At 43.8% G+C, this 24970-nt stretch overlaps 1 protein-coding gene across 1 annotated transcript in view; it reads right to left on the bottom strand.

The window, feature by feature from the left end:
* LOC138261625 (SCO-spondin-like) overlaps positions 1-24970 on the bottom strand; it is a 1514343-nt gene that overhangs the window by 1193095 nt on the left and 296278 nt on the right. Inside the window, exons 31-32 of the mRNA XM_069210750.1 lie at positions 7706-7942; positions 7148-7270 (exon numbers count right to left, since the gene is read on the bottom strand). Of these exons, the coding sequence (XP_069066851.1) occupies positions 7148-7270; positions 7706-7942 (360 nt within the window). The remainder of the gene's footprint in view (positions 1-7147; positions 7271-7705; positions 7943-24970) is intronic.

Below are 24970 nucleotides of genomic sequence, written 5' to 3'. Positions count from 1 at the left end.
TGTATCATTTTACTATCAATAGTAAGTGCACATGTTTTTTTGTTTCACTCCAAAGCTATTAAAGTGATTTTTCAAACTAATGAGCCTGAATAGTTTTCTTATGATTGGAGATCACAACTAAACAACAGAATATGTGAGAAGTCAGAACAAGTGAAAAACAAAAATCAAACATAACTGAATAGCAGAAATCTTAATTAAAAGATCATGGTATACATTTTTTTAACACTCCCATGTAATTCCCATAACTAATCACAGTTGCACAAAAATGCACGGGTGATCTACTACTCCGAAAGACTACATGTATGTCTTGAAACATACTTCTTGCCACCTATTACATCCTAATTATATTCATACTTCATAACTTGGGTTAGGCACAGTACAAACACACTTATAGTAAATTAATTAAATCAATAACATTGAACCATCAATTTCCTCCCAGCAGCAAAGCCAGAAAAACAAACAAATTTAAGGGCTGCTTAAAATACTCCACTTTCACCCGATCGAAAAGTGATGAGGAACTAGCTTAGAACAGTCACCTAGAAATGTATACTATTGTTGTATTTATTTGTAAAGCAAATCATGATGTCTAAAAGGTAACTACAGCATTGTAATCACTTTGTACAATAATATCCTCTGTCTACTTCATACCTTTGATGGCTGGGTCAGTAAACGAGGTAGCAAAGGCATGCATTAATTATTTTTCTTCTATTTGAGCAATTCTTTGCTCCATGTAAATCACCCTGTGGAGGCTCTCACAAATCATTCTTTGGAAAATGAGAATATCTCTACATTCCCTGGAAAGTTCACTTTGATGAAAATCACACATATTTTTTTCTAGAAACTGACTAACTCCCTGCACAGCTTGTGAATGCAACGTGAATGCAAGAGTGTTCCATTCTGAGGCCCAGATTTATACTTTTTCACGCAAAACTGAGGTGACGCAGTTTTGTGTGAAAAAATATACCGCAGTCTAGCGCCATTCCAAGACGCCGGCCGGGCATCATATTAATGGAATGGCAGTAGCTGGCGGTAAGGCCCGGCTAGCGTCATGAAAAAGGACGCTAGCCGGGTGGGGGAGGCGTAGGGGGAACAGGAGGTTGTGCATCAAAGGTTGACATTAGTATGGTAAAAGGCATAAAAATGCCTCTAACCAGACTAGCATCATTTTTAGACGTAAAACCCACATGGACATCATGCCCACCACCCCAGTGGCCAGGCCCAAGGGACTTATGTCCCCTGGGCCTGGCCATTGGGCCCAGTGCCATGTAGGGGGGGCCCAAGTTAGTTAAAATACTTACCTGTACTTACCTTACTTACCTGGGATGGGGTGACCCCATCCTGTGGTGTCTCTCTGGTGTGGGTGGGGTGTAAATGGGTCTAGGTAAGGGCACCAGTGGCCCATTCCATGGTTTCTAACCATGGAAATAGGCCCACAGGTCCCCTAATGCCTGCCCTGACCCAGGCGTTAAATAATGGCGCTAAGCAAGCTTAGTGCCAATATTGAAGGCACCCTTCCCCCGTGCATGATTTTAGCACAGGGGTAAATATGGCGCTAAGGCCATATCGTCTTTTTTTTCACAGGAACGCCTATCTTGCATCTCATTGACACAAGGTAGTTTCCCGCAAACAAAAAATGACTTTAACTCCAAAACTTTGGCGCTAGACGGGTCTAGCGCCAAAGTATAAATATGGAGTTCGGTTTGCACCTAATTTGCATTTTAAAAAATGACTCAAATTTGGCACAAAGCAAGTATTAATCTGGGCCTAACTTTATAAGGAACAACAGGGAAGTTACCATTCTCTTACATAAGATGCCCTAGTGCACAGGGCTTACATTCTGGGCAGATTCCTTTCCGTTTCCAGGGAACTGAACAGGTAGCCACTGAACTTTATGTGTTTATGGGCCAGATGTATGACCATTTTGTTTTGTGACTCGCAAATTGTAATTTTTTGTGAATCGCAAATTGCGGGTCGTAAAACGAAATGTACAACAGTGCCAACCACACCGTTTACGATTTGCAAATGAGTCGAGGGACCTGCCTCATTAATATTCATGAGACAGGTCGCAATTTGCGACCCATTTGTGAATGGCTGTATTCACAGGGATGGTTGCCTGCTGAGGTCAGAAGACAACCATGTCTGTGACTCCTTTATAAATAATGCAGTTATTTTTTTAAATGCAGCCCATTTTCCTTATAGGAAAACGGGAGGCATTTCAAAAATGAAAATTAAACATTTCAGTTTCATTTTTTCAGAGTAGACAGTGGTCCGTGAGACCACTGCCTGCTCTGAAAAAGCATGTTGGCGTCCCACTCAAAAAGGGAGAGGGTACCTTGGAGACCCCTTCCTGTTTGCGAATGGGTCACCATCGATTTTAAATTGGTGGTAACTGCAATTGTTTTGCAACCAAATTCACTGTCACAAAACAATCATACATGGGCCAGTGAATCGCAATTAGGAAAGGACGCCTTTGGAACGCCCCTTCCTAATAGCGAGTCGCAATCCCTATTTTGCGAGTCGGTAACAGGTTACTGACTTGCAAAATGGGGATGGTACATGTTACGAGGCCACTTTGCAGTCACAAAAGGCAAATTTTGCCATTTGCGACCGCAAAATAGCTTTGTACATCTGGCCCTATGTTTCTGCGCTAACATCACTCATACCACTGAATGAGCTTGGTAAATTGATCACTGAAGCCCCACTAGTCATTACAGTGATAGGAGACCTCAATGCAACCATGACAAGGAAATGGGCCAAGTGTAGTGAGAAGTCTCATATTGCTCATCAGACAAAATCCTTAACCATTTGGTGGCCCCGTAGGATTGGTAGACGTTAAGAGATACTGACATCCCAGTGTAAGAGAATATACATACTATTCAGCAGTTCACCATCTCTACTCATGTACTGTTTACTTCCTAATCCCAGCCCTAAAAGTCAACGTGGTCATTGATGCCCGCATCCTTCCCCGAGGACTATCAGACCATGCATCATTGGAAAACATTTTGGGATAATATACAAAATCTGTATAAATCATGTCAATCTCTCACCTGTTTGAAGAAGCATGGGTGGAACTGAGGCAGTTACTACCCGTTGATGAGCTATCAGAAGTCCTAGCAGCCATGAACAGTGGCAAAATACCAGTCTGTCACATGGAACAGGACATACCACGGGGTACTGCCATGGCCCACCCCAAATCTGTGTGAAAACCAATCTGGTCTTTTCATCGCTTGTAGACCTTCGAATGAGGAAATCCATGTTGATGACCTCTGTCCCTTCAACCAGAGCCTGCCACAAGAGAGGGGGCGTAGCCAGAGGTCAGAAAAGGGAGTCCCAGTCATGTCACAAGTGCATACAAGGAGACTCCAGAAAAAGATGTTGGATGTAGGGAACTGCATCAAAAGATCCCATCTGCTGAGGGATTCCCGAGCTGCCTGAAGGTAGAGAGAGAGGCCACATGCGACTGCCAGAGACGCGGAGAAGGAAGGCATCGAGAAACACCACCTAGATGGAAGAGAAACCCGCCGGTGGAGCAACATTGCCAGCCACGTTACTGGAGGAGAGTGGCTCTCGCAGGTGCGTGCCAGGGTATGAGCCTGGGGAGAAGGAAGTAACCGCTGCACGGATTCTCATGAGGATTAAGAGGGTGGCAGCCGCACATTGTGGTCCTAATGATTTATTGGGTTTATTTGCTTTACAACTATGGTTTTGTGCACAGGCGCACAACAGTGAGACTATTTGACACACCTGTGGTAAACGCTCTTGAAGTCATATATATAGAAACAGCTTATAGCTGTTACTCTCAATACTGCTTAGAGCACAGTCACCTCTTTTAAGACACCCCGGTGATGGGCGGTGTAGTAATTAAGTGGACGGGACAAAGTACTTACCTGCCCTTTTTCCCTTTTTACTTCGAGGGTACTGATGGGCACCATCCACCTGTACTACCTGAAGGGAGAAGGCCCAAGGAAAGGAAAAAGAGACATTTTTGTCCAACGTAACCAACATCTGTATCTACCTGACAAATTACTTACCTGACAGATAAATTAATAAGATACAGTAAACAGTGGAGTGCATAGAGGTCTGTTTCTACTAGTAGAGTAAGGCCATACCTAAAAATGTGACACAGGCCAATTAGAATTAATTAAACAATTGTCCTTGGAGACAATGCAACACCTTGGAACAATGGTGAAAGAGACAATACATGATGGGATCCTCCCCAAAGAAGTTCACACGGCTACTACTGTAATAGTACTGAAGCCAGGACCACACACATACACACACAGACACACCTGCCCCCACAACCCTCACCAAGGCTCCCCTATTTTAGTGCCCAATCTTTCTTATCAACGTAGAAAAGAAACTTGTGTCCTAGGCTCTGGCTACTTGCTTAATCCAAAAAATCTCCTCCCTAACAAACCTCAACGAAAATGGCATTAAGTCCACAATGGCGAAAAGACATAGGGCCAGCTTTAGATTTTGACAGAGGGATTACTCCGTCACTGCGGTGACGGATATCCCATCGGAAACAATGGGATTTAGATTTTGACAGAGGGATTACTCCGTCACTGCGGTGACGGATATCCCATCGGAAACAATGGGATTTAGATTTTGGTGAATGGGATATCCGTCACAGTTGTGACGGAGTAACCACTCTGCCGAAATGTAAATCAAGCCCAGAATCTACAATGCATGCACTTATCTATGGCGCAGACAAGGACTCTATCCAAAACCTCCATGATCATGCGTACTGATTTTGTGAAAGCTTATGACTCCTTAAACAGGAACTACATATTCCAGTTCCAGAGTTTTTAGATCTGGGTCCTATTTAAATGTCATATGCAGGGGTCTATTCTGGCAAGTATGATTTAGTCGAGTGCTGTCTCCCCATTAGCCATATAGGGAGACCCATACCTAACTTGCCCTCCCTATCCATTATTATTTGCACTAGCTAACAAGTCAATGGCCACATGAATCCGAAAGGATGGCCTAGTACAGGGACTGGACTTGGAGTGGGGGATACAGTAGCTGTTATTTGTTATTCACAGATAATCTAGTACTATATAGCAGATTCCTAAAGTGTACAGGCCAAATGCTTATGAAAATCCTTGAGAAATTAGGTATGATATGTGGCCTACTGGTCATTTGGGAAATTGGTTATGGGGAGACATAGCAGGGGAGACTTAACAGCAAATTGGACTGACGACTGTTCAAGACTGCTTCAAGTATTTAGGGATGTACATCACCAAAGACCCAGATCTGGCATGGGAATTAAACTTAGCACCTCTCATGAAGATCACCTGGCATGACCTACTTTGCTGCATTCCAACCCCATTTCAGTTGAGACAAGTGGCCCCATTTAAAAAGGTTTTCCTTCCTAATTTATCACGTCCTCCTTTGAAAGCCCTCACAATTATTTTCCCTGAAAGTGCATGAATACTCCTCAACCTTCCAATACATCCACAATGCACCCAGCGAGGCATTTGGCTAATGTGTTTAATCATAATATGATGAGGCATTGGAGATGGCAGGTATAAAATTGCATTATGGGGCCGCCCAGTTCTGAGAACTCTGTGACTGGCTATTGGTGAGAGAGACGATTCAGCCACATAAGAAAAAACTGTGGAAATGGCGAAGCTGCTTAGGCTTAATGACGTCTATGGAGGACCTGTTTCTACGACCCTCCCCTAAGCAGTAGAAGTAGTCCTTGATTGCTGGCCCAGAACACTTCAATTGATTAATTATGATGGTTGAGTGACCTGGGAGACACTGATCTGTTACAGGACATGGCTTTAATATGTAAACCACCTGAGGGGATTCTCACAATGGAATGCCACAGGAATATTCAGAATAGGTGATGTTTGGGACCATGGCCACATCAAGTCTTTGCTAGAGTAATTAAAGGAGTTTGAGGTGCATAGTGCTGGATTTATCAAAGGAGTTTGAGAAGCATAACTTCCTTTTTTATATACATCTCAAACAAAGACATGCACTAGAGAGCCACCAAAAGGTCCTGGCAGATCACACATAGTTCAACCCACTCAAACTGAAGCTAACAATTGGTCCACTGGGTGAAGGGGAGAAAATATTACAGACATTTCGAAGTCTAGTCTGTGATGTCCTGTACAAGATATAAGAAGTGAAACAGACTTGGGAAACAGACATAGGTCCTTCAGACAATGATGCCTGGATGGGAGCGAAAATGGCAGACTGAAACTATGCATTTCAGCAAAGCTTCAAGAAATTCAAACATATGCAAAGAGTATACTTTACACCAGAGCCTCTTTGAAAGACGGGAAGAATTCCTTGTCTGCAATGATTTAAATGCTTTAAGTGTTATACTGCTATTGGGGTTTTTCTTTCCATATGACCTGAGAATGAAACTTTGGGCACCTATATCCCAAATCTTTTCTAGGGTCTTTCACCTCGCCGTCACTCTGATTCCACAAATATTACTTTTGGGAGTAACAAAGTATAAGTAACAAGATGTGTTTTCCCACAGAGTGCCAGGACTCTCATAGGCCTTGGATTTCTCATAGCTATGAGGAACTTGCTCACAGCCCCTCTTGAGCACGAGTGGATCCAGGGAATAGACAAATGTGCCACCAAGGAAAACCCCACATACCAAACAAGAAGCTGCCCCTAATAACACATCAGGATCTGGGATTCATGAATACCCCACTTTGGGAACACCTTGTGTATCATACATATTCTACACTGAGACTTTAGCCCGCTTGGGCAAAATTGTTTATTTTGTCATTAATGCTAGCTGCAATATCTAATGTCTCTCACTTCTACTGTTTCACACTTTACTTACATTATAAATGTGCAAATAACAATAAAAAGAGCTATTAAAACATCTGTAACACTTATCAGATACATTCACAAGCTATATAAACCATCCTTCACCCTCATACACATAACACAGCATTGAAGCCATACAAAGGATTACTACAGACTTAGAGTACACATAAAAATTATTAAATAATACATGTGAAAATACTAAGTTAAGGCCAGAAATACCACAACTGCTGCAGTACCGACTAACTCCATGTTAGTATTGTGCCTTATCCTTCATGTCACCCAATTCAGCATCAACCATGCTTATTCTGGTATTTACAGACTCTTCAGCCGAGTGAGAAAGACTTACCACAAGTCATTTCATCTTCTCCCTGTGGGCAGTTGGGGCTCCCATCGCACACCCGCGAAATGTTGATGCACATCCTGTTTGTGCATATGAAATGTCCGGGACAAGGAGGGATCTGTGAAGATCCTGGAAAAACAGAACAAGTGAATTTATTTGTCACGGATACTGTGGAACGACCTGTTCCCTCTGTTCACACTTGGGCAGTTAAGAAGAGTCCAAGATGATAAGATGTATCAGAGATTTAAAAGAATTACAATACCCTACTCTTCTGAAGTCCAGCTCTAATGGTGGGTACAGCCTGCGCAAAGAAGATGTAATCCAAAAACCTTCTCACAACAATTACCACAAGTACCAGTGCTCTGTTTGGGGCATCTAATCAAGTCCCCGAGGAATTACTTCCATCATTGGACTACTTCAAACTTAACAGCTACATGACCTTTAGTTCCATTTGTCGTATACTCCTGTATCAGATATACCTCTCCCATCACTCCATACTTTTAGTGCTCCACCACTGCTATGTGCTCCAGTACCAGTAAATTCTCTTGTCAGCTATACACTTACCACAGTTGTCCATGCTCTCATCTGATTGGTCCCTGCAGTGGGGGATGCCATCACACAGCTGCAAGTAGCGGATGCACTCTCCGGTCATAGTGCACTTGAACTCATCCAAACCACAGGTTCGGTTGCAGTCAAACTCATCGCTCCCATCCTGGCAGTCCGCCTCATAGTCGCACATCCAGCCTCTAGGAGTGCACTCCCCACTTTTGCAGTGAAACTCATAGCGACCACAGGGAGTGTCTGCAAGGGCAAAAAGAGCACTTGGTATCTCAAATAATAATTGGTCCCTAAAACAGAACGTAGCACACCATTGATTGTTGCCTCCAGTAGGAACCGTCCCTAAACAGTGAGTGAGTGAGTCAGTGAGTGAGTCAGTGAGTCAGTTAGTCAGTGACAACAATGTGTAGCACTTGATACTCTTTAAAATATTGGTAAAACGAAAACACAACTTCAAAAAAGCAGTAAACAATGTTTTAAGTTACCATGGTATTTTGGGCAAAAAACTATTATAGTTTGGTGATAGAGAGAAGAAAACTGCATTTCACACATTGAACTGTGGCATGGAAGGAAAGAGGAGAGATTCAAACTGAAAAGGAAGCATAAACATGGAGCTTAAGCTTGAGCTGAGGGACAGAATAAGCACTGGCAAAGCCAACACATATATGCTACGTTGTGAGTCTTGAGTATGAGATAAATAATTAAAGAATCAAGTAATTTAATAATGTAATGTGTGATGATTCAGTCTACTTTTCAGATGTAAAATGGTCCCTCATGCATTGCTATGCAAGCATTTTAAGAGGCGGAATGATATATGTAACAGACAATAGCATCAGGTGAAAGAGAAATACTCCTCTGAGTAAAGTCAAAACCCACTAAAGAACTGGTGGCCACTGACCAGGGAGATAGCTGCTTTTCAGGCAAAACCTAAAAAAACTCACAAATAATATAGTGATAGTAAAACACCCTAAAAACCGTAAAGGGTCAATATATGACAAGCTCTACGGGGGATGTGTGTTGCAAAAAGAAGTAACAGCTTTTCTCCAAAAAACATCATGGTGTGCTGGTATCTACACCTCAGTCTCTTGGTAAAATCATCAAATATATTTCCCAATTGATCGTATGGATCTTTGTTAGTCGAATTGAAGCGATGTAAGGGAACGAATTGAAGCGCTGTAAGGGAGTAAACATCATAAATAAAATTTCAATTTGTGAAGCCAATGTGACCCCGCAATAAGTACTAAGAATCAGTAATTTATATTAGAGGTGCTTATTTTAGGATATTAATCCATCCAGTATACATGCCAATTAAAAATAAGCTCACGAGATACAGAAATATAGCTTGCGGGCTGAAATGTGGCAGTAAGTTAAATCATATTAAAATGAGATACAGAATAACGGCCACAACACAAATAAAGCAGATTGTTGTAATAAGTTGTTCTGTAAAACTTCAATTTTCTTGTCTAAACATAGGTTGAGAACAGAATTAACTAACAGGGATTCCTATCAAGGGTACATAGAAGTTGCAAGCATAGAAAAGAGCTTCTGTAGAAGTTCAGGAAAATAAGAGACATTTCCAGCAATAAGCTTCATACTCAGGGGAAAGCCCAGCAGAGAGAGAGAGAGATCTGTTCTCTCTTGGAGTCGACGTAAGGTCTGCCTAACTAGCTGTGGAAACACCAGTTAAATATAATAGTAGCTTCAAAAACATCCATGTCTCTTTCTCGCCACCAAGAACCAACCAAATAGCGGAACGTGAGGGGAGCCAACATACTTTCTAAGTTCCCATCTCATGGAGACTAGGACTCCAGCTGCTAACCCTGAGTATCCCACCATCCTGGTACGTGATAAACAGCAGGCCTCCTTTGACCATTATTCCTCCAAGTCTGTTGCCAACTTTCTCCCCACAAGCCTCACTATCAGCCATCTAATACAAACAATAAGGGGGTGATTCTCACCCTGGCGGGCGGCGGAGGCCGCCCGCCAGAGTTCCCCCCTCCAAAATACCGCTCCGCAGTCGTGAGACCGTGGAGGGTATTCTGGCTTTTGCACTGGGCTAGCGGGCGGCCGCCAAAAGGCCGCCCGCCAGCCCAGTGCAAAAGAGCCTTCCCACGAGGACGCCGGCTCAGAATTGAGCCGGCGGAGTGGGAAGGTGCGACGGGTGCAGTGGCACCCGTCGCGTATTTCAGTGTCTGCAAAGCAGACACTGAAATACAAAGTGGGGCCCTCTTACGGGGGCCCCTGCAGTGCCCATGCCATTGGCATGGGCACTGCAGGGGCCCCCAGGGGCCCCACGACACCCCATACCGCCATCCTGTTCCTGGCGGCAGAGCCGCCAGGAACAGGATGGCGGTATGGGTTGTCAGAATCCCCATGGCGGCGCAGCGAGCTGCGCCGCCATGGAGGATTCTACAGGGCAGTTGAAAACCGGCGGGAGACCGCCGGTTTTCCCCTTCTGGCCGCGGCTGACCCGCCGCGGTCAGAATACCCTGTGGAGCACCGCCAGCCTGTTGGCGGTGCTCCCTCCAACCCTGGCCCCGGCGGTCCATGACCGCCGGGGTCAGAATGACCCCCTAAGTCTTTCTTTAGCTAACGAGAACCATGATAACGCACCTGCAGAAGGAAAATTTAAGACACTGGCAAATTAAAGAAAGATTTTTCCATTGAGGCTTTATGTCAAGTTAAGCCTTTCAGAATCAGAATGGATGTAAATTACAAAATGGCATATACACACAAAGTAAAATCAATAATCAATGTTACATGTGAATATGAATAAAGTCAATTTATCAGCTTAAAACAACATCTATATAACTTAGGGCCTGTTTTAGATCTTGTAGGATGGGGTTACTCTCACAAATCCTGTCAGTCAGATTACGATTCCATTATATTGTATGGAAATTGTAATACGGCAGATGGAATAACCATCATGTTTGTGAAAGAATAAACCATCCACCAAGATCTAAATCAGGCCCTTTGAGTTGCAGAGAATATATTTTATTGATTCGTTTAAATGTAACACACGTGTTAATAAAGTTAAATCACACGTTGAATATAAATGTATATTCATGATCTATAAAGGGTGGAGCACAAATTATGCTGCTCCAGTGTAATTAGTGTTTCTGGTTTTCAGTTACATCTGATTATGATGAAACACTAGTGAAGAGAATATTTGCTTTTTATTTTTATACAATGGATACTCCTGCTGTGACCCACTCTGGGCATGGTAAGCCACTCTGGGCCTGATTTAAGGTTCAGTTGACAGGTTACCCCATCACAAATGTGATGGATAACACACCTGCAGTGTTACAAGTGCCACTGAATATAAAGCACCAGTAATACAGTAGTAGGGATGGAGTAACCTGTGTGCAGAACCCTAAATCAGGCCCCTAATATGACATTTGACCATTCACAAGATCCCTGGATCCTCTGTTCTCCTGGGACTTAATTCTACTCCCTTTTGGAGAATACGGCTCATCTCATATTGCTTCAGGTCACTGTCCACTGCACACTGCTGTGTAGTGGCTAGCAAGCTTGCATCTTAACTCTACCTCACTGGAAGCTGTAGTGTCAAGATTGTTCCAAAAAGATCACTGTGCATAAGTGTGCTTCTGGAATCAATGTCTTATCAGGAAGCATTGTACTAAGCTCTCCTATTTTTAGTTTTACATTGTGATGATCTAAAAATTATGCCATAGGAGCCGCGTGCCCTCATACAGAAGGATAAGGATTATATCATGAACATGTTCAGCGACCATGCACAGGCCGAGAAGGGGTTCATATGCGCCTTTGCTGAACTCACATGGTCCACAGCACATTCATTACCTCAGAAAATCAGTTGTTAATATAATACTTCAGTGAGTGCAGCTCAGAAACAGGAAAAGGCCGCCATTGCTCTGTATTTCCTAGTATTCCAGACAGCACAATTATAGCAAAAACAGGCACAAGGACTAATTCCGAGCCAGCATAAAAGTAGCACAGCATATTGTAAATACAGCTCTGGCATCAACAAGTTAAACTTTTCTTCCAACTGCCTCTAAGTCGAGATGCAGCATAGAACTTATGGTGCAGAAACAAAGCTTGACAATAGTCAAAATCCCACATACACACCAGTCACCAGCTTTAAAATTAACAAAAAATCCCAAAGGCATGGTAAAACAATGCAAAATAAATATCATTAATGGTGTGAACTGCACAGCCACATGGCCCAAGGTAACCTGCAGATCTGAAGTTTCTTAGCTACCTCTACTACTTCTTTTTACAGCAGTGCAGTTTGCTGTCATCAAAGGCCAACAGCTCATTGTACTAATTCATCAGCAGACTTCTCCTGTTTGACTAGGCAGGACATGAGTAAGCCTAGATCAGACTCTAATACCACATTAATTGAGCTAATGGCTAGTCCTATCTTAATATCTCGAGACAAAGAACATGGCAGGTTGAACTGGCTTATTATAACAAATCTCCATGCACTTCACAATATATATCCATTACCCAAAGTAGAAATTATTAAATCAGCTTATCTTTCTCATTTGTCTGATAATAGAGCAGCAGGGAGGTGTGCTAAATGCTCACAATTCACCTGTCATTTACTGCAATCAAATCTTAGTGAGGTGTCAATGTAGCCCTGTTCATGTGCATCCTGGACACATCCTGGACATCCACTGGGGTTGGCCTGCTAGGAGTAATGTGTGCATAGGGAATTAGACTGAAAGAGTGGAAAGAAGTAACTAGTTAGAGCAAATTCAAGGAAAAGGTAGGAAGAAGTGAATTAAAAGAAGAAAGGAAGAAGGAAAACACTGACTGTGGGAATGAACAAGAGAAGTGGTGGACCTGGACCTGCAGGCAGGGTCACCCCCCAGATGTTGCCTTCTGTTCCTGACCCATTTTTGTTGGCATTAGGACTCTGTACCCTTTTACCATCCTAACCAGTGGTAAAGTGTCAATGCTCTTGCCCTAAAACATGGTAAAATTGGCCTACACCTTACTAGCACATTTACTTTACTTGTAAGTCCCTGGTAAATGGTACTATATGTGCCCAGGACCTGTGAATTAAACGCTACTAGCGGGCCTGCAGCACTTATTGTTTCACCCACAAACGTAAAACATTAAAACACATCTCAGGGCTGCTTCTGCAGCCTGCAGTTCAATTTTAAACTGCCAATTCGACCTGGCAAAATAAACTTTTGCAGGCCCAAGCCTTCCTTTTTAATATTTATAAGTCACCCCGAAGGTAGGCCTTAACAGCTCCCAGGGCAGGATGCATTATATTTAAAAAGTAGAACATGTGTACATATGTTTTACATGTCCGGGGCGGGGAAAAACTCCTAAGGCTGCTTCTCTCCCATTGACTAACAATAGGTTACCTCATCACATTTAATACAAGCTAACTTTGGATTGGGAGCAGATACGGATATGATGTTTAGAATCAAATAAATTCCAATTTAAAATCCTCTTTAAGAGTAAAGCTAGATTTTAAGTCACAATTTGAGAATGCCAGTTTTAGAAATTTGGCATTTTCCTGTCCAAACCATTTGTACCTTTTGCCAGTGTCCTGAGTCACATTACTGTGAATGACTCTGGGGTTTGTGTATTTCCCCCAGGCAGTGACACAAAGGGGGCTTGAAGTGAGCAGGATGGCTTGGGGCATAGCTGTACCCTGCCCTATTTACATGTCAAAGGGCTTTGCCTCCAGCACACACAAAACAACTAACACAATCTTTTGTCACCCTAGACAGTTTGCAGTCTTGCAGGGGAGGGCAAGAACCTTCCACAACCAGAGGTGGGGTTAGGACGGGGACTCCACCCCACACATACACACACACACAAAGTTAGCCACTAGGGATAAATACTGGACCTCCAGAACAACACTTCCAAAGCACTTCAGGACCTATGAAAAACTGAGAAGAAGGACTGCCCTCCTGCTGTAAGGACTGTCATGCAGCTGGAAGGACTCTCCTGCTGCCCTACTGCATGAGGGAGGAAGATTGGACCTTCTCCTTGAACCGAGGACCACCAGGGTGACTACAAGGGATAGCTTGCCTGTGACAGGGACAGGGACACTACACGCTCCAGAGACCCTGCAACTTACCTGATTAATGCTGCTGGTCCCTCCTGGAGTGAGTCCTAGCCCCTAAGTGGTGCCCCCCCCCAAGGTCCTGGAACCTTTGTGTGGTATCCTCCTACCAAATCCGATACATGGGACTTGGAACATTTTTCAGCAAAAACTGCTCTGAGAACTGACAGAAGACCAGGACCTACCTGCAAACTGAAAGGACAAAGGTGCATCGCTGGTGGGATTGACTTTGCTGCCGCTTCTACTATGTTCTTCTCTGCAACAGCAAATTTTTTCAGCAGTACCTCCAGGAAACAGTATACGGCCTTGTGGAGTCATCTTCAGCTACAGTCTGCAGCCTCATCCCGATGGGTGAATCTGAGCTCCAGAAAATCTTCTAAGTTCGAAGGTAGAAATCTTCACCTCCCTTGATGGTGACCAGCACCGCATCAACAACAACCTCATTGGCCTGAAAATCTAACTTCTCCCATGCTGAGCTTTTCTCGCTCTCATCAGTGGCTTCACGGTGACCTTGTCCAGTGGGTCCACGTTGTCAAGGATTCATCCTCAGATACAGTACAGTGCTTTGCCCCTCTGAGATTTCACGTTCTCAAGAACGTTTATTGAAAATTCTGCTATGCCTGAAGGTAAGACAAGACAGGGCCCAATCCGCCCTTTGTAACCCACCCACACTCTATCACAGTCAGCCTCAACTTTTGCCTATGGCCCAGTCTTGTGCAGCAAGATACCCATGGTTGGTGCTTGGATTGTTTAGGTGCTGTATTCCACTAAAAAGTTAAAAAATTCATAACTTCGGTTCTGCTGACTGGACTTAAATAATTTGTCATTTTATTTATTAACAGTTACTCGATTTTTCGAAATTTGTTGGGATTTTTCTTCGATTGTTTTTTCACTTTAATACTACTTGTGTCCCGCATATATATTTTACACATTACCCCTAAGTTAAGTCTGAATGCTTTTTGTGCCCAGTGCCTAGCTACTAGAGGGTTAAGCACCAGTTAATTTAGTGACTTTTTGTGGTTCACCCTAACAAGGATTGTGTTTATTGTTTGAGTGGGGCTTCCACCCGTTACCAAGTAACCCAATTTCTCACAAGAGGGATGGAAGTCAAAGCCACATTCTTTATATAAAAACACCATCATCCCCTTGATTTTGTGTGTTGAGCCACTACCTGAGTCTGATTTCATACTGTTTGTTAATTAGTCTTTTTTGAGAGAATATAGAGGAAACCTGAGAGCTGCCTACACGGTTTGTACGGTCTCAAGCATAGTTGAAGTCTTTCCGCACAAGTGGCTGAATCAGTCGTTCTTACTAGTGCATGCTGTGTTTCTGAACAGCAGTAAGTAACGGTTTTCACTGATAGTCAGTATGACTTTGGTGTGGTCCACAACTTTGAACAGTTATGGTCACAGAGAGGTTTCCTGACCTTGTCTGGTTCTCCCATAAGAAGTGGAGAGTATGTAAACAATTTACTCAAAGCTCTGCAGTTGCCATCTCAGATTGCGGTTGTGAAATGTTCGACAAACTGCAGTGGAGATGACACTATAACAAGTGAGCAATAAGTATGAACACAAAGTTGCAAAATACTGTGCTGATAAAGCTTGTACATCCATTGCTGAATTCTGTATTGAAACAGCAGATGAGACCAAATAAAACCTTCTGTTAACTACAGCTGATACGTGGAAAGAAGTTAAGATGAATCAAGAGAAAGTGCCAGAGGCAGAACAGCAAGGTTGGGTCAGAGCAGGTTGTGTCAAAAGGGATGATCACATTTGGGTTTCAGCAGATGGAAGACCTGTGTTGCCAGATGGTCCGTTTTCACCTATGACTAGAAATTTCCAAGGTCCTCCCCATGTAGGGAGGGATTCCATGGTTCATTTGTTTCAGCAAACTTGGTTTAATCCCCGATTTAGGCTGATGGATAAAGGATTTTGTCAAAGGTGTGATCTGTTCCAACAGATTAATGTGGGGAAAAGAACTGCAATAACACTAAGCCATAAAGGAAGATCAGGCAGTGCCTTCAACAGCATGCAGTTGGATTTTATCTAAAAACCTGTATGTAAGGGGCTGAGATATGTCCTGGTGGTTGTGTGCATCTTCTCACGTTTGGTTGATGCCTGCCTAACCAGAAAAAATTATAGTCTCACAGTAGCTAAGTTGCTGTTGAGGGCACTTATCCCTAGGCTCATTTTCCCGAGTTCTCAGGAGTCACACTGAGGGACTTGTTCCAACAATGAGATACTGAAATTGTTGTGCGTAGCATTACAGGTGGAGCAGAGACTACACTGTAGCTATCAACCTAAAGCTTCAGGGATAGTGGAACATGTGAATGGCACACTGAAATCCAGACTGGCTAAAGTGTGTGCTTCGATATCTTTGAAATGGCATGATGCGTTGCCCCTTGTGTTGATGGATCTTCACAGTATTCCTGATCGGAGGACAGAACAGTCCCCCCCAAGAGATAATCATAAGCAGAGAAAAAAGATTTTCAACGGTGCCTGCAAATGCGCTTGCGAACATTACAGATGATATGATTCTTGATTACTGCAAAAGACTGGCTGACGTGGTGCATTTTGTGTCTCACCAGGTCAAAGCAGCCACAGTTTCACCATATAAGGAGCAGTGCCACAACCTCAGTCCAGACGAATGGGCCATGGTGAAGAAGCATGTGAAGAAATTCGTTGTCATGGACCTTACTAAGTTATTCTAGTGACAACTACTCTTGTTAAATGTGGAAGTATCCCCAACTGGGTACATGCTTCCCACCTTTGCAGAGTTGAGTGTCCCCTTCATGATATGACAGAGCCTCTCCCAGAAGTGCTGGTTGTGACAGAGAGACAGAGGGAGCAGTTTAGACAAGCTGTCAGGGACTAAGCGGAGCCTGAAACAGCAGTGTTCAGTGTGAGTGGGGTAGTCTGGAGGAGTCAACAGCTGAAACTGAGACAAGAGAGTCTTGTCCTGTGGTGGCGAATGAGTTAGACTCAGACCGTGATGAAGGACCTAGTGCTGTGAGAATGCGAGTAGGAGCTAGAGAATGCTGGCCAAGAAGGCAAGAGAGAGAAATACTGAGGGGCAGATTTAAGAAAAGTGGGACTGCACCTAGTGCAGCACCACTTTCCTTGCGCCCCTTAATGCACCCCCTACCGGACCATGTGTATGCCATATTTAAAATACAGTGCACCATGGGGCAGGGCAGGGGGCAATAGCATACTTTTTTTACGCTATTGATGTACTCCACAATTTTGGCACTACTCCTGCGGCGTATATAGGGGCCTATTATAGATAATGGTATGCCACCTTGCAATGCCTGCTCTGAGCTCTTAGATTTCCTTGCAACATTTTTTAAGCCACCCTAACGGGGGAATGCCCTACCTGGATACAATATGCTTGGCGCAGGCATAATCTGGCGCAATGGTTTACAAAATGGCGCCATGCATGCATTGCGCCACTTTATAAATATGGCGCGGGGAAAATGCCACTTTCGTGGTGCCTTAGCATAAAAAACATGACGCCATGGAGGCGCTAGGGGCTCCTAAATCTGCCCCTGAGTCTGCCTGAGGGACGTGTACCTCAAGCAATTACAGAGAATACCGAGGACTCTGGCTTAAGTGACATTGAGGATGAAGGATTCACACTAAGGAGGTCAAAACAGCTAGAGTACCCTGTCAAAGGTAGCATTTACCTGAATGGACATACTTTGTTGCTAATGCCGGCGACAGTGAATTTTTATACTTTGAGAATAACAGTGCAAATAAAATTGTGGCTGGCCTGTCTTTTGAAATTACTTTGCCACTGAACAGATTGACTAGATTTGTTATTACTGTGTTTTCTGACCCGTGTACATATTAGACTTTAGATGAACTTTGGTAGGCAATTAAGAAGATTACTGAGGCCCGCGGCAGCTGAAGGAGCGTAAGGGTGTCATTTAGAAGAACACAGAGTAGGGCTAAGGAAGTTTCACAAAGATTTTGTAAATGAAATCATCACATTTGCTGGACTTTGTTTTGCCATTTGTTCAGGTGGAACCCAACAGAGGAGACTCTGCTGCTGCTATATTCCACCCAACGATCTGGTTTTAGAGAAGTCAATGAAACTAATAACACCAATAGACATAGATATGTACTACTAGGTATATTGATGGTCGCTGTTATAGTGTTACTTGTTCTTGTAGGATTATCTTTGCTTCACCTTCCACAGTAGTTCACCCCTTAGTCGCCAAGGACGTAACGGTTACGTCCTTGGCTTCAGCGCTCAGGCGCCAAGGATGTAACTGTTACGTCCAGGGACCTGCTTATGGGGAGCGCGCTAGCGCTCCCCCCATGAGCCTCCCAATAACCCCCCGAGGGCAGGGATGGAAGGGGAATCACTCCCCTTCCACCCCGCCCCCTCCCCAGTAACATCTGATGATGTCAGTGCGCGATCACGTGCTGACCTCATCAGAGGCCGTCCCCATCGCGCTGAAAGCTCAGATTCCAGCAGGATCGGAAGAGAAATGCTTGCATTTCAATTCCGATTGGGGGGGTGGGGGCGGGCAGAGAGACATGAAAGGAAAAGAAAGGACTTTCCTTTCATGTCTTTCTGAGCCTTTCTGCAGCCCAATTGTGAAGCGATCAGGCTGCAGAAATGCCCACTAGACACCAGGATCCTTTCTTTTGTTTATGTTTACAATGAAGGGGAGCGACCCCTTTGACAAGGGTCGCTCCCCTGGGAGGCAATTATTTATTAGGCCTTTTTTGCCCCTCCTGGGGGTTGATCGGCCTATTTTATTTAGGCCGATCTGCCCCCTGGGGGGCAGAAGCCACTAGACACCAGGGATAAAAAAAAAAAAAATGTAGACGTGGGGAGCGACCCTTTAGGCAAGGGTCGCCTCCCTGGAGGGGGGCGACACTTTAGGTAAGGGTCAATCCCCTGGGGGGCAAATTGTATGTAGATCGGCCTATTTTTATTAGGCCAATCTGCCCCACAGGGGGAAGAACCCACTAGACTCCAGGAATTTTTTTAATGAAAATTTCACTAAAGAATAGTGACCCCTTAGGCAAGGGTCGCTCCCCTGTGAGACAAATTTATTTTAGGCCATTTCTGTCCCCCTTGAGGGAAGATTGGCCTATTTTAATTAGGCTGACCTGCCCCAAGGGGGCAGAAATCACTAGGCATCAGGGATTTTTTTTTTGCTAATGGGGAGCGACCCCTTAGGCAAGGATCACTCCCTTGGGGGGCAATTTTATTTTAGGCCAGTTCTGCGCAGATCGGCCTCTTTTTCTTAGGCCAATCTGCCCCCAAGACAGGCAGAAACCTCTAGACACCGGGATTATTTTTTTGTGCCAATTTCATGCAAGGGGAGCAACCCCTTAGGCAAGAGTCGCTCCCCGGGGGGGGGGTCAAATTTATTTTAGGCCATTCGGGGCAGAAACCGAAGAATGTTTATTTAAAAAATACCCCCACCCCAAATAAATGGGGACAAATTTGTTCCGCCCACAGGTGGGCAGATAGGGCAATTACCCCTATCCACTCCCTGGGAGGGGGCAGAAAGCCTACTAGATGCCAGGGAATAACAAAAATAAATAGTGGGCTGGTGGCTTCCAACCATGGTTATGCCCGCCCACCAACTGAAGGGGGTAACAGTCTTTCAGCTCTCCCCCCGCACACTAAGAGATTTTATCTCAACAGCAAGCAAGAGGACATTTGATTATGTTGAGTTCTGGTTTTACATTTGGGCCATGAGAGCTTGGCTAACTCTCAAAATTGTCCCACTTGGAATGGTGAGGGCTGCACTTTTTGGACTTTGGGACGCTGCCATGTAGAAAAATCTACGAAACCTAGAAACATCTGAAAACTGAACATCTAGTTGAATCCAGGGAGGTGTGCTTCACATGCACCTGCACCATTTTCTTACCCACAATGTCCTGCAAACCTCCAACTTTGCTTGAAATCACACATTTTCCCGAAATTTTCTGATAGAACCTTCCGGAATCTGCAGGAATCCACAAAATTCCTACCACCCAGCATTGTTACATCTATACCGATACAAAGTCTGCCCCACTTGTCAGCCTAAAAACTTCTTTTTTTTAAACTGCCCTTTTGGACCCGCTTTGGTTCCCCCTCAATAACAACATGTTTTTGGCTCTTCCCTGTCACAGGCACTTGGCCTACCTACACAAGTGAGCTATCATTTTTATCGGGAGACTGAGGGGAACGTTGGGTGGTAGGAAATTTGTGCCGGTGCGGTGATCCCACACAGACAGAAATGTGAGGAAAACACTGGGGGACCAATTCAAGTCACATCTCCCTGGACCACCTTGTGTGTCTAGTTTTCAGAAATGTCTGGGTTTGGTAGGTTTCCCTAGATGGCTGCTGAACCCTGATAATTTTGATGTGTCCACGTAGTATTTTGGGGCATTTCCTGTCGCAGGCACTAGGCATACCCACACAAGTGAGGTACCCTTCTTATCGGGAGACCTAGGGGAAAGCTGGGTAGAAGGAAGTTTGTGGCTCCTCCCAGATTCCAGAACTCTGCAGCACCGAAATGTGAGGAAAAAGTGTTTTTTTTGCCACATTTTGAGTTTTGCTAAGGATTCTGGGTAACAGAGCATGTTGAGAGCGCCACAAGTTACCCCATCCTGGGTTCCCCTCGTGTCTAGTTTTTCAGAAATATCCAGATTTGCTAGGTTTTCCTAGGTGCCGGATGAGCTAGAGGCCAAAATACACAGCTAGACACTTTGCAGAAAACAGGTCAGTTTTCTTTGGGAAAATGTGATGTGTCCATGTTGTGTTTTGGGGCATGCTGGGTGGAAATGTGTGGCTCCTCTTAGATTCTAGAACTTTCTATCACCAAAATGTGAGGAAAAAGTGTTTTTTTGTGAGATTTTAAGGTTTGCAGAGAACCTGGTGAGAGCCCCACAAGCCACCCTATTCTGAATCCCCTAGGTGTCTAGTTTTAAAAAATGTATAGGTTTGCCTGGTTTCCCTAGTTGCCAGCTGAGCTAGAGGCCAAAATCCACAGCTAGGCACTTTCCAAAAAGCACGTCAGATTTCAATGTAAAAATGTGATGTGTCCATGTTGCGTTTCCTGTCGCGGGCATTAGGCCTACCCGCACAAGTGAGGTACCATTTTTATCAGGAGACTTGAGGGAACACAGAATAGAAGAATAAATGTTATTGTCCCTTGTCTTTCTCTACATTTTTTCCTTCCAAATGTAAGACAGTGTGTAAAAAAGCTGTCTGTTTGAGAAATGCCCTGTAATTCACATGCTAGTATGGGGACCCTGGAATTCAGAGATGTGCAAATAACCACTGCTTCTCAACACCTTATCTTGTGCCCGATTTAGAAACACAAAGGTTTCCTGATACCTATTTTTCACTCTTTATATTTCACCATATGAATTGCTTTATACCAGGTATACAATGAAAACTCATTGCAAGGTGCAGCTCATGTATTGGCTCTGTGTACCTAGGGTTCTTGATAAACCAACAAGCCCTATAAATCCCCACAACCAGACGAGTCCATCAGATGTAACAGTATATTGCTTTCAAAAATCTGCCATAGCTGGAAAAAGTTATAGAAGAAAACGTGGACAGAAATGGCTCTTTTCTTCACCTCAATTTCAACATTCTTTATTTTAGCTGTTACACTCTGTAGGAAAACCTTGAAGGATCTACACAAATGACCCCTTGCTAAATTCAGAAGGTGTCTACTTCTCAGAAATGTTTAGCTGCCTGAGATCCAGCATTGGTTTCACACCCATTTCTGGCACTAACTGGAAGGAGGCTGAAAGCACAAAAATAGTAAAAATGCGGTATGTCCCAGTAAAATGCCAACATTGTGTTGAAACATTTGGTTTTCTGATTCAAGTCTGCCTGTTCCTGAAAGCTAAGAAGATTGATTTTAGCAAGGTTGTTGATGCAATTTTGAGGGGAAAAACACAAGCTTTCTTCTGCAGCCCTTTTTTCCCATTTTTTTTTTTTTTAACGAAATTTTAGCTGCATTTTGGCTAATTTCTTGGTCTCCTGCAGGGGAACCCAAAAACTCTGGATACCTCTAGAATACCTAGGATGCTGAAAAAACAGGATGCAAATTTAGCGTGGGTAGCTTATGTGGACAAAAAGTTATGAGGGCCTAAGCGCGAACTGCCCCAAATAGCCAAGAGGGGGAAAAGGCCTGGCAGCGTGGGGGGGTTAAACCCAAGCCTAGTGATATCCCCTTAACCCTGAATCCTATAGATAGCAATTTACACACACTACATGATAAAGAATTTCATGTATATTTATCTAGATCACACTATGACTATTTTTTAAATGCTAATACTAAACTACTTTATGAATATGTGGACACAATGAACGCGATGGACTGTTATGTCTGTATGTAGTTACCCTCATCAGTTTCAGAAGGTATCACCTATTATCACATACCTTTAATGTATAGCAGCACTTGTAGTCTTTTGTTGAGCCTTTTCTATGGACAGGGCTACTTTCAATATTATTTTTCAAATCGTGATTTAGTCCTTATGGACATTCCCTTGTTTAAACATTTGAATAGACATCCTTATGCCAAAATCATGGATACAGGTAAAAGGTATTTTACACCTACCATGACACTAGATACTGCCTATGCTCACAGTCATAATTTAACCTATAAATTGACAGAATTGGAGACAAACTTTTTTAATCCGGTGGAAGAAAGGAGGAGAGAGGTAGAAGCAGGAGCAACTAATCTAACCAGGATACCTAAGTGGACTAAAGAAGAGATTGCTCACCAAGCAGCAGGAAATCAAGCCACATTTGTTTTAGATTGGTAACATAAAGGGATACTGTGTGTGCAGATTGACAGGAATGAGTATGACATTCTATTTGTGGGAAACAGAGAATGCAATCACACCTATGAAATTAGAGGGAAATAGAACTATAGTTAGATTCATATTCATATATATTCATATAGCGTTTATTTTATTTGTGGAAAATATGCCTAATTTAAATTGCGCAAGAAATGGTATGGTAGATGCTATTTATGTGTAGACTTTCCAAAGATGTATCATGTGGAACATTTTGATGATCCTGTGGGGGAACAGAATGCCAGACCCAAGTAAGGAGCTGATAAAATTGTAGGAGATATAGGCGGTCAATCTGAACGCGGCGGTCACCGCCCGCCAAGCAGTTCCCGCCGAAAGACCGCGGTGGCCATTCCGGCTTTTCCGCTGGGCCGGCGGGCGACCGCCAGAAGACCGCCGGCCGGCACAGCGGGACAGCCCCTTCAACAATGAAGCCGGCTCGGAATGGAGCCGGCGGAGTTGAAGGGGTGCGACGGGTGCAGTGGCACCCGTCGCGATTTTCACTGGCTGGCGGGAAGGGGGTTGGAATCCCCATGGCGGTGCTGCAAGCAGCGCCGCCATGGCGGGTTCCCCGGGCCAGCGGGAAACCGGCGGGAAACCGCCGGCTCCCCTTTTCCGACCGCGGCTTTACCGCCGCGGTCAGAATCGCCCAGGAAGCACCGCCAGCCTGTTGGCGGTGCTTCCGCCGCACTCCGCCATGGCGGCCATGAACCGCCAAGGTCAGAATGACCCCCATAGTTTTTAGAAAATTGTCTTGCATTAGATATCTGTTTGCCAAGGAGGGCAGAGTCTGTGGGATGTTAAAGGTCCAGGAAGGATGCACCTACATCCCTGATAACAGTAAGGACTTTAAAGAAATACATTAGGAACATCACTTGTCTAAAGGAAGACTTGAAGGGATTAGAAGCAACAGAGGCTTAGAAAGCAATTGGATGTTGGTTTGCAGCAGTTGGCAAATGATTTGGAAACTTGGGAAGTGGAATAGTGGGTTCTATTTTGAGACCACTTGTGATAACTGCTCTGTGTAGGATAGTTGTGATCTTTAAGGTGTATAGAAGGAGACAAGCAAGAAGAGGAGTGAAAAGGAAGAGAGAGGAGATTGAGTTAGAAGAGAGTGAGTGTAGATATTGTGATGAGGTGAAACATCTGGAGAAGACTAGATGGAAATACATGAAACCTATGAGTTTTGATTGGTTCAAGAGACTTATCTTGATTGTGATGCCTTGATTCGCCATCAGAGGGGGCATTGGAGTATCAGTATTGTGGCTACACCCTACACATTACAGAAGTAATACAAAAATGTTTCTGTATTGCTTTGAATGTAATTCTTGTATGTCTTATGCTATAGAGATTGAATCGATTCCAGTGTTTCAGCTTGCCGGTTCTGATTTTTTACCTTTACAATTTGATTCTGATATGCATCTTTAATGGATTGAAAACTAATTTGTAATAAACCTACCATATTCAATATTGATCCCTGGTCCTCTTTGTGTGGCCACATGGGCTCTTCACAAACTTAAATTTGTGAATTTATTGCTAACTCCTTTGCCTTCCAGTACACTGCAAAGTCCATCAGATGAAGACCACCGTCTGCTTACATACGCACCTTCTCAGTGGTACAAACTTGCTCTGTGACTGACAAGGTGATGATACTCTGACACATCTAGTGAGTCCTGAAACAATGGCACTTCTTCATCACAACCAGTCACAAATCAGACAAATGACTTTGTAAGGTTAGAGGGCCAGAGGTCTGACTAGCGTCTGTTTCTAAGCACAAATTAATGGGCATCCAAAGAAGCAGATCGTAATTGTGACTGACTTTGCTGTGCTCTACCAGAATTTTAGAGACATATTTTTCTGACAGACATGTCAGCCCATATCACTCCTTGGCATTTGAGAAAACATTGTGTAGTTTCCTTTGCACAACTGATGCAAAATGACCCAAAAAATACACAAAATTACACATTACTGCGCAAAATTCCAACATTGGCATTTTGCATTCTATTAGTGCATTTGTTTTTGGCACAAGGATGCATTTCAAGCTAAAAAATAGTGTCAATCGCACCTGACTGTACAATTTGATTCTGATATGCATCTTTATTGGATTGAAAACTAATTTGTAATAAACCTACCATATTCAATATTGATCCCTGGTCCTCTTTGTGTGGCCAAATGGGCTCTTCACAAACTTAAATTTGTGAATTTATTGCTAACTCCTTTGCCTTCCAGTACACTGCAAAGTCCATCAGATGAAGACCACCGTCCGCTTACATACGCACCTTCTCAGTGGTACAAACTTGCTCTGTGACTGACAAGGTGATGATACTCTGACGCATCTAGTGAGTCCTGAAACAATGGCACTTCTTCATCACAGCCAGT

Source organism: Pleurodeles waltl, chromosome 10, assembly GCF_031143425.1.
Source record: "Pleurodeles waltl isolate 20211129_DDA chromosome 10, aPleWal1.hap1.20221129, whole genome shotgun sequence".
Classification (NCBI taxonomy): domain Eukaryota; kingdom Metazoa; phylum Chordata; class Amphibia; order Caudata; family Salamandridae; genus Pleurodeles; species Pleurodeles waltl.
This window is presented reverse-complemented; position numbering and strand designations above follow the sequence as displayed.